Below are 10932 nucleotides of genomic sequence, written 5' to 3' on the forward strand. Positions count from 1 at the left end.
ATTTGATGGTTGAGACTATTAATGCTGGGGTTGGGCTGTGCGTGCCTGAACCCAGCTCTGTCACTTATTAGCTGCATGATCTTGAACAAGTTGCTTAGCATCTCTGTGCTTTAGTTGCCTAGTGAATATGCTTAAAAACCACCTAGTATTACAGTAAGCACCATATAAGTGTTGCTATTGTTACTGTTATTATTACAATAAATAATGGCCAATGCTAGACAACCATGGAACGGGTTGTTCTCAAGTGGAGTGCTCCGCATCACCAAAGGCACACAAGCAGAGACAAGGTGGTTATAAGTTTCAGCTTTGGACTGTGAGTTGTCAGTGCTAAAAAGATATGCAAGCAGTCTTATTCAGTATTATTCATCCAATTTATTTAATCCCACAAGCATTTGCTGAGCAGCTACTCTGTGCTGGATACCATGCTAAGCCCTTGGAGATATTGGGATGAATCACACAGCCTTAGCTCTTAAGGACCTGAAAAACTAGTGCTGATGGCAGGTGGGTATCACTTCTGGTGGGCTAAGTGCCACAGCACCAGCACAGAGGAGGATCAGGGACAGCCAGAGGAGGGAGTCGGGCTTCCAAAAAGCTGCAACGGGAAGCTAGGGACCTCTGGGCATATTCAGGATCTAGGGATGCAGAGTGGGAAGACGTGCCCTTGCTGGTCTGTGAGTGGTGAAGATTTTGACATCCAGAGCTGATGGCCCTGTCCTTAGTTGAAGCCGTTGTACACTCCCACTCCTTACTGCTTTTGGAAAGACAAATCTCTTGAGTCTTCGAGATGATTTTGAAACGTCTCCGCGCACACATTTTGTTGATAGATGCTCCACTATGATGTTTTTGCCCAATTCTTTTTTTCCTTTTGGTTCAGGGAGGTTGAAATCTAAGTTTCTTCAGAAGGAGGATTTGTCTGGCTGATCACAGAAAAAAGAGACTGCATTTCCTGGAGTACTAAATGAATGTAGCTTAAGGCAACAGGATCAGGCTAATTTCTGTGTTGCTGCGTCCTCGTTCCAGAAAGATTCCCCACTTAGTGTGCTTCTTCTCACAGATGTTTCCCTGTTGTGAATTGATGCCAATGATGTTCAAAGTGACCACATTAAGAAGTAAAGCTCCAGGGAACCAGGAAAGAAATAAAAACAAAAAAGAAAGCCACACACAGGTACTATTTACTAGATAATAAAGACAAATGTGTTCATACCCTGTCATCTCAGGCATGAGTCACCCGGGTAACGCACTTAGAGAGCAGGCCCTGTTAGGAAACCCTGCCAAGTTTCTCACTCTCCTTTCTGGCCTCCATTCTTATCTTCCTGCTCTTTTTGAGGCTTCGGTGAGGGCTTTCAATTCTTTCTGTGCTTCGTTAAGTATCCCTCTTTGAGCCAGGACCACAGGTGTGTTGGTAGGTGAGGGAGGTAGAAAGCAGGAAGATAAATGCAGTCACAGGTTTCCCCGAGACTGAATCAGGAGAGGCAAGAACACATCTACTGCTCTGTTTTCCTTGCCTGTTTTCCTTTTGTGCCCTGACCAAAATGACTCATGCTGCTTTGCTCTGGGCAGGCCCTCAAGCCTGGCACCCTGTGGGCTACATGGATTCGGGCACGCATTCTTCATTTCTCCAAAGGAGTCATTTTAGCTCGGTTGACTAACAATGCAGACCCAACTATACGAAACTTGCTAACAAAGGTCAGTACACCAAAGAAGAGGGAGTTACCAGCAAAAGAAGACCACAGTTACAAAAGCTGCCAAGAGTTACAGAATCTACGGCCTGTATGGCATCTGAGCTGTAGGTCACATTCTCCAGCACTGAGGCTTGGAATGCTTTGTTGGGGAGGAGATTCTCTGGATTAATTATTTTCAAAAGGTTACCTTGGGGGAAAACTGTGACCTTGCCCTCTAGAAATATTTCACCACATCAGGATTATTAGGGCTGTGGGGACCATAGGGGCCATCTAGTATGCGGGCTCTCAAATTTGGCTGCCCATCAGAATGATGTAGGGGGTGGGGGTGGGGCTTTACAAATCCTGATGCTCAGATCTCACTCTGACCCCCTGACATCAGAATCCCTGGGGGTGGGGCCTAAGCATTGGTATTTATTAAACACTCCGGGTGCTTCCCGGTACAGCCAAATTTGGGAACCTGTAATCTAGACTCTTACCATTCCGAGTGTGATCTGTGGTGCTGTAGCACCACCAGAGATAATGCCATTTCTTATTAGACACAGACATTCTTTACTGTAATGGTAGACACATGCCATTATTCATTTGTTCAAACTCAGAATGTACAACTCCAAGAGCAGCCCTAATGTAAACTGTGGACTTTGGGTGATGATGACGTGTCAATATAGCTTTATCAGTTGTAACAGATGTATCACTCTGGTTGGGGACGTTAATAATGGGGGGGATATGTATGTGTGGGAGCAGGGAGTATGTGGAAAATCTTTGTATCTTACTCTCAGTTTGACTGTGAACTTAATATTATTCCAATGATAAAGTCTAAAAAACAGAAATGCATATTTTGGGTCCTACCATTAGACCTACTGAGTCAGAATATGTATTTAACAAGTTACAAGAGACTTCTATGTGCATTCGAATTTGATTTTTCCTTTTCTTGAAAGATTGAAAAATCTGGCAACAAGGGTCCCAAATTCTTTCTTTAAAACCACCAGCTGGAGTTGTACAGTAGCTGTCCTCTTTAAAGGGGATCTCCACACTCCAGTTTGCCTCAGTTTCACAACTGGCTAGGTTCTTTAACTTCTATTACCTACCTGGGCCCGGAGAGATATTGAGGTTTTTTTTTTTTTCAATTGTGATATGATGTACCTAAAGTAAAACTGACCATTAGTGACATGTGGTACATTCACGATGTCGTGCAACCATCACCACCATCTAGTTCCAGAATATTTTTATTGTCTCAAAAGGAAACCCCTTATCTATTAAGCACTCACTCCCTGGTTCCTCTTCCTTTCAGCCCATGGCAACTACTAATCTGCTTTCTGTCACTGTAGGTTTGCTTATTCTGAATGTTTCATGTAAATGGAATTATACACTCTGTAGCATTTCATGTCTGGCTTCTTTCACTTAGCATAATATTTTCAAGGTTTATCTATGTTGTAGCATGTATCAGTACTTCATTCTTTTTTTTTGGCTGAATAACATTTCTTTTTCTTTCTTTTCTTTTTCTTTTTTTTTTTGTTTTTGTTTTTGTTTTTGTTTTTTGAGGCCGAGTTTTGCTCTGTCGCCCAGGCTGGAGTGCAGTGGCGAGATGTCCACTCACTGCAAGCTCCGCCTCCCAGGTCCATGCCATTCTCCTGCCTCAGCCTCCTGAGTAGCTGGGACTACAGGCACCCGCCACCATGCCCGGCTAATTTTTTTTGTATTTTTAGTACAGATGGGGTCTCACCGTGTTAGCCAGGGTGGTCTTGATCTCCTGACCTTGTGATCCACCCGCTTTGGCCCCCCAAAGTGCTGGGATTACAGGCGTGAGCCACCGTGCCTGGCCAAATAATATTTCTTTGTGTGGATATACTCTATTTTGTTTATCCATTCATCAGTTGATGGGCAGTTGGGTAGTTTCCAGTTTTTGGTTATTGTGAATAGTGCTATGTGAACATTTGTGTGCAGGTTTTTGTTTGCACACCTGTTTTTAGTTCTTGTGGGAATATACTCATGAGTTGAATTACTGACTCATATGGTAATCCTATGTTTCGTGTTTTGAGGGACAGTCAAACCGTTTTCCACGGCAGCTGCACTAGTTTACATTCCCACCAATAACGCATGAGGTTCCATTTTTTTTTTTTTACATCCTTGCCAATACTTCTTTTCTTTTCTTTGTTTTGTTATTTTTCAAAATTCTAGCCATCATCATTAAAGACCATAAAGGCCACTTTGATTAAGTCTCTTTGGGAGGTATGAAGGCCATCTTCTAGTTTTTTAAGTTTCTTTCAGATGTTGGGGGCTGACTGGGAAATGAAGTGTAAATGGGTAGATAGATTCTGCCCTCATGGGTATCAGGGCTTAAGGTGGTATAATTAGTTATGGCCCCTGAAATGAGGGAGAAGAAAAGAGCAGGATGTTCATTGGGGCCTTGTGTGATGTCTTTTATCTTTTCATAGTTTACAGCCTTAAGGGCAGCTTTATCCATGCCAGTTAGGAGGCATGATATTATATGGCTTCGTTTCTGTCTGTCTGAGGAAACTGCCTCATAATCCCAATTGGGGTCAGTTCTGGGGACAGCTAGGGTCCCTATAAGGTTATGGGCAGCATCTTGTTGGTGGAGAGTGTCTGCATAGGCTTGGGTGGCTGTCCAGATGCATTCCCTGTCCTCCGGGGTGAGGGAGGAGGAGAGGATGACATAAATGTCATGCCAGGTAAGGTCATAAGATTGAGTGACATACAGAAATTCCTTGCGCGAGGAAATGGGGTCTGTGGAAAAGGAGCTGAGTCTCTTTTTAAGCTGGGAGAGGTTGGCTAGGGAGAAGGGAACATGAATTTGGACTATACCTTCGACCCTGACACCTTTCGCAAGGGAAGGACTTTGGAAAACATTTGGTTGTGGGAGTGACCTTTGGCAGAAGGGGGTTGGGTACAAGACCGGGTGTGTGGTGGAGAAGGAAGGTTGGGATGGAGGACCAGGATAAGGGGGTGGGGGAGAGGAGCCGAAGGAGAAGGAGGAGGAGATGGTGGTGGGAGGGACTGAGAGAGGGGGGTTTGTTGGCAGGGTTGAAATCAGAGCAGGAAGGGTTGCCTGGAGGTGTGAGGTGGTATCTCACTGTGCCTTAATTTGCATTTTCCTAATGACTAATGATGAATATTGTTTCATGTGTTTGTTGGCCATCTGTACATTCTCTTCGAAAAAATGTCGATTTAAGTTCCTTGCTCATTTTTAAATTGGGTTTTCTTTTTGTTGTTGAGCTGGAAGTGTTTGTTATAAATTCTGGATACTAGATCCTTATTGGATATCTGATTTGCAAATATTTTCTCCCATTCTGTGGGGCTTTTTACCCTCATTTTCTTCATAGTGTTCTTTGATGCAGAAAAGTTTTTAATTTTTTTTTTGACCTCTGAACTTTTTATTGGCCTCCTGCTCCCCAAAGGGTATCCTACTTCTGCTGGCTTAATGTCTCAGAACTTTGGTGTCATTGGTCAGCCACCACTTTGCCATCCACTACCCAGCTTGTGGTGGTCTTTTGGATGGTTTGCATGGAGTTGCTGCTATCCAGGGCATCACCGAGATTGAAGTCCTCGCCATCTTCCAGCAGGCAGCAGTAGGCGGTGCTCTCAGCCTCCAGCTTGACCTTGATGTTCAGCAGGGCCTTGTACTCTTGGGCCTGGCATTGTCCCTCTGCCCAGGTCTGTGCCAGCTCTGACTCCAGGTGCAGCAGGATCCCATTGAGCTGCTCCCTCTGCAGGGCATAGCAGGCCTCCACCTCCCTCAGGCTATTCTCCAAGCTGGCCTTCAGATTTCTCATGGAAATGTCGATCTCCAAGGACTGGACTGTATGTCTCAGCTCTGTGAGCATCATCCCAGCAGCTCCAACCTCGGTGGACTGCATGGTGACCACTGAGGTGCTCTCCTCAATCTGCTGAGACCAGTACTTGTCCAGCTCCTCTTGGTTCTTCTGAGCCAGCTCGTCATATTGCGCCTGGTATCTGCCATGATCTTGTCGAGGTCCTGAGATTTGGGGGTATCTACCTCCACAGTCAACCCAGAGCTGGCAATCTGGGTTTGTAGGCCTTTTACTTCCTCTTCATGGTTCTTCTTCATGAAGAGCAGCTCCTCCTTGAGAGCTTCGATCTCTGTCTCCAGCTGCAACTGAGTGACATTTGTCATCAGTGACCTTGTGGAGCCCATGGATGTGGCTCTTCACAGTCTGGCACATGGCCAGCTCTGTCTCATACTTGACTCTAAAGTCATCAGCAGCAAGACCGGCATTGTCAATTTGCAGAACAATACAGGCATTGTCCACAGTATTTGTGAAGATCTGAACCCTCAGGCCCTCAATGGTCTTGAAGTAATGGCTCCAGTCTCTGACCTGGGGTCCCTTCTTCTACAGGTGCTCCCAGATTTTGCTCTCCAGCTTCCGGTTCTTGGTCTTCAGGCTCCTCACTCTGTCCAGGTAGGAGGCCAGGCAGTTGTTCAGGCTTTGCGTGATCTCCTTCTTGTTCTGGATGCCCCCCATTCTTGCCAGACCCCCGACCACTCCCGCGGCCAGGCCCTCAGAACCCATGCCACTCAGGAAGCTGGTGGAGCGGGACACGGAGATCCGGGAACCAGAGCCCCCTGCGCCTGCATAGACAGTGGCTTTGCTGCTGACCAGCCAGGCACTGTAGCCGGGCGCCTGGACAGAGCCCAGGGACTGGTAGTTGGTGGAGAAGGTGGAGCGAGTGGTGAAGCTCATGCTGTCCAGGGAGGAGAGTGAGAGGACAGGACTCAGGCTTTGCCGATGACTTTAATTTTTTTTTGAGACAGGATGTTACTATGTTGCCCAGGCTGGAGGGTAGTGGTGCCATCACAGCTCACTGCAGCCTTGACCTCCTGAGATGGGTTCTTGTTACATTGCCCAGGTTGGTCTTGAACTCCTGGGCTCAAGCAGTCCTCCTGCATTGGCCTCCCAAAGTGCTGGGATTACAGACATGAGCCACTGCACCTTACCAACTATTATTTTTTTTAATAGTGATAGGGTCTCACTATGTTGCCTCAGCTTGTCTTGAACTCATGACAAGTGATTCTCCTGCCTTGGCCTCCCAAAGTGTTGAGAATACAGGTGTGAACCACTGTGCCCAGCCTAGTTTTTAATTTTAATGAAGTCCAGTTTTTTTTTCTTTTGCTGCTTGTGCTTTTGGTGTTATGGAATTTGAAATATTTTCACCTGGGAAAGATCGATGGATAGGGAGAAAGAAAGATCTGAGGGGAAGGGAGATGCGGATGGCTTGAGATTTCTATCTCCAATTCAACCAGAAGATTTCAGCATGTAACTGCTTTATACAAGGTTTTGCAGCTTTATGTATGTATGACCGATAAACTAGAACTACTGAACTGTGTTTCTGAAACGTTAACCATTGAATATTAGTGGGAAACATCAGTGTGTCAGGTTGTCTTTCTAAAAGCCAGTCCTAAATGGTACATGTAGTAATTAGAAGTTAATGTTTTCTGGTTTCAATTAAGTATTATTTGTAACAAAGGGAAAGCATACATTTTTGGGGTAGCCTGCTATGTTTCTTTTGTTCCACTAGCCACACTTTTGGGAAGTCAGGATATTTGGCCCAGATCCAAACCCACTGTCTACCTGGCAGCAGCTCATCCTCACTGCAGGAATATTCCATGGAAAAGGTAGCCAACCTTATGCATATCAGCCCTGGACCAAGTGCTGCATTTGCCTGATGTCACACAGCAAGTTAACTGGGAGTTTCGACCCAGGTCTTCTCATTTTAAGTCTAAGGCTGTGTCTCTAGGCCATGTATCCAACATGAAATCAGAACTATCATCTGTTGGGCTCTATGACTGGCACTACTACTATTCACTGTTACCATTTTTTGAGGTCTTTTACGTGCCAGGTATTGTCCTGGCAATCTAATCTTCCCAGCGACTCAGTAAATGGTTCCATAATTATCCTCATTTTACTACTGAAGAAACTGAACTCTGGTTAAGTAACTTGCCCAAGGTCACACAGACTTTAACTGTCAAGAGTTCAGACTTAACCCAGGCCTGACTCCAAAGCCTATACTCTGAATCACCAAGCGAGACCTATTTTAAAGGTGACCAGGTCCTGACATATGATCTCAGCAGGGACTCTTCTCCCAGATGACAAGTGAGCAGGTAGGTAGGTGGGTACTCCGTGTCCGCGCATGCCCAGACTCCGCACAGCGCCCCTGCAGGCCACGCCGAGCCCCTTAACTGCGCAGGCGCTCTCACTTCGAAAGGCCGCTGGGTACGGGGAACGCGGAGACTGTGCCGGGCGGTCGGCTCGCCTGGGCGCGCAGTGCGCGTGCGTGGGCCTGGGAGCTGGGTCCTCGGAGTAGGTCGGAGATGGCGGCGGCCGACGGGGTTTCGCCGGAGGCGGCGGCTTTAGAGCAACCCGCGGAGCTGCCTGCCTCGGTGCGGGCGAGTGTCGAGCGGAAGAGACAGCGGGCACTGATGCTGCGCCAGGCCCGGCTGGCTGCCCGGCCCTACCCGGCGACGGCGGCTGCGGCTACTGGAGGTTTGGGTCGCGGCGGCGCTTGCCCCTTCCCTCTCCCCGCCTCCCCGGTCCCCAGACTGGCTCGTGCGAGCCGAGTCCCGGGGCCCGGGGGTCGAGGCAACTGCGCTGGCGTCTGTGCGCAGATTCTTCCCCAGTCGTAGAGGGAATCCGCCCAGCCGCCTTGTCAGAGCGGCCTGTCCACGACCACAGAGCGTTCCGCGGTCGCCCCTGGGCCTTCTTTGGTGCACCTGGGCTGCTCAGCTTCGATTTTTCGTTTAGGGCTGCAGCCGCCCCGGCTGGGAGGTGCCAGCCACTGCCAGGTGTCAGGGCCTCAGCTGTCCCAGAAAGAGGAGTTAGACTAGTTCTTGATTCTAGCCTATATACCTAGAACTAGTTGGTGGAAGAGGCAGATCTTGGTGTTTGTTAGGGAGAACTTTCAGCAATTGGAGTTGCCAAAAGTCTAACGGATTGCTTCTCATGAGCTACCGGTTACTAGAAGTGCTCAAATAGGAACTGGAAGAACCCTTACTTATGTGGAGGAGAGGAGATTCAGCAATCAGAAGGGACTGGATAGTAAACCTTTAAGATTCTAATCCATAGATTCCATGAGTCTATTTCTTGGACATGTGACCTGTACGATTTCTTGGCAAAAGCTAGATACTCAAAACATGTTTATTGATTGAAGTAAATTAAAGACTGATCTCTCATTGCAGATTATTCTTTTATGGAATTTGCCACTGGGGCCAACTAATAATTTTTTCCAGGGTACTTGAAATATAGTTTCGTTGATAGCCAGTTCTTCAGGACGACCTCTATAACATGAAGTACATGTGTTCCTAGAGCTCTGTACTGTCCTGTGTCGAGCACAGTTTACAGCTGTATTATCTATTACTCTTTTTTTTATCAGCCAGATGTAGTGAGAGTGAGAAGAGTCTGAAGCTGGCAGCATGTCTTGATATTCGTACTAACACCGAAACTGCAAATTCCAGCTACTTTTGATGGTACTGGTCTCATTCTTTCTGCTTTATAGTGGTTTCCTTTTATTCCTTTCTCAACTTGAGACACACTAGAGTTGGACAGAAAGTTCATTTGCACTGATTAATTCATAGTCATGATTCCATAAAGGTTTCCATAGATCTATACTACATGGCTGTGGAACACAAGGTACAAAATAGCAAAAACTGGTATTAAATTAAACTTGTTATCATGGAAAGCAAGGTAGAATGAACATTCTGTAAGATTTCTTAGGCAGTTCCCCAAGAACTGAACTGTATTGTAGCGTTGAGTACAACCCACCATGTTTCAAGAGTTAGGTAAGTGCCGGGATTTTTTATCTTTGTGATACTTTTATTTCCAAGTACTATACAGTTTTCTTTTTCTCTGTGTGCCATGACATACGCCATGAAAGAGACTGAAAAAACTTGCTTAGAATACAAAGAGTGTTGCTAAGGTCCTGGGGAAACAGCAAGTCATAGCAGCAGAGAGAAATTGGGCTTTGTTTTGGGCATGAGTTAGCGTTGTTTAGGATCCTGCTGAAGTCATGGGCTCGACTACTCCAGCCTTCCCTGTTCTGAATTCTCATTGTGCTTACTGTCATTCCATTCATTTACTTTGCTATTTATATTACATATTCTGGTAGGTTCATTGGTTTCTAACCATCCAGTCGGTACTCATGGAATGTTTACTGTTTGTCAGAAGTATACAGGTAAAGGCACTCAGTCTAATGAAGGGATACAGAGAAATGAACAGGTGTTATAGTGAGAATTGCTATTAACAGTGGAAACAAGCTTATAATCTAATCCTTTCATTTAATAGAGGGAGAAATTGAGGCCAGAGAAGGGGATTGACTTTAGCAGAATAAAACATACTAAATTTGTCTTATTTTAAAAAATGGAGGTGTAACATACTGTAAAATGTACTCATCTGAATTTTACCTATGTGAATGCTTGTGTAAACACCATAGTAATCAAGATATGTACACTTCCAGAACCTTAGAAGTTTTCCTGTTGCGCCTTCCTAGTCGGTGTCCACTCTCTACTCTCAGAAGTAATACTCTTCTGACCATTTGATTGGTATTACCTCTTTCCGAAATTGATGTACATTGAGTCTGTACAGTATCTGCCCTTTTTTTGTGCAACATAGTATCTGAGAGATTCAGGCATTTTGTTGCATGCATTGGTAGTTTGTGCATTTAGATGTTGTATAGATTCTTTTGTATTATGCTGCAATTTTTCCGTTTTCCTTTTGGTGGCTATTTGGGTTGTTTCCACTTTGGGGCTGTTAGGAATGAAACCTCTGTACACATTCCTGTTTATGTGCTTTAGTGGACATACACACTTCTCTTGTGTATATGCCTGGAGATGGAATTGCTGGGTCATAGGAGAGGTCTAGTTATGTTCAGCTTTAGTAGGTATTGCCAAACAGTGATTGTATCAGTTTCCAGTCTCACCGGCAATGTATGGCAGTTCTGGTTGCTCCACATCCTCACACTTGGTATTGTCAGTCTTTTTCATTTTAGACATTCTGGTGAGAGTCTAATGATACTTCATTATGGTTTTAATTTGTATTTTCCCAATGATTAGAGATAATGAGAACCTTTTCATGTGCTTTTTGGCCATTTGGATATCCTCATTTGTTAAGTGCCTATTCAGATCTTTTGCCTGTTTTTAAAAGTTGGGTTATTTGTCTTTTACTGACTTAGAGGATTTTATTATGTATTCTGAATGTGACCCCTTTGTCAGATATGCATACGT

General features: G+C 45.4%; 1 protein-coding gene and 1 pseudogene across 4 annotated transcripts in view; one reads left to right on the plus strand and one right to left on the minus strand.

The window, feature by feature from the left end:
- Positions 1-5137: 5137 nt before the first annotated feature.
- LOC126937280 (keratin, type I cytoskeletal 18-like) lies at positions 5138-6400 on the minus strand (annotated as a pseudogene).
- Positions 6401-7929: 1529 nt separating this feature from the next.
- XPA (XPA, DNA damage recognition and repair factor) overlaps positions 7930-10932 on the plus strand; it is a 23077-nt gene continuing 20074 nt past the window's right edge. For 2 of the 4 annotated variants that reach the window (XM_050762234.1, XM_050762237.1), the window contains exon 1: positions 7930-8200. In XM_050762234.1, the coding sequence (XP_050618191.1) occupies positions 8029-8200 (172 nt within the window). In that variant the 5' untranslated portion in view covers positions 7930-8028. Of the gene's footprint in view, positions 8201-9086; positions 9181-10932 lie in introns of all 4 variants that reach the window. The other 2 variants (XM_050762235.1, XM_050762236.1) reach the window with 2 other exon arrangements.

This window comes from Macaca thibetana, chromosome 15 (genome assembly GCF_024542745.1).
Source record: "Macaca thibetana thibetana isolate TM-01 chromosome 15, ASM2454274v1, whole genome shotgun sequence".
Lineage (NCBI taxonomy): Eukaryota > Metazoa > Chordata > Mammalia > Primates > Cercopithecidae > Macaca > Macaca thibetana.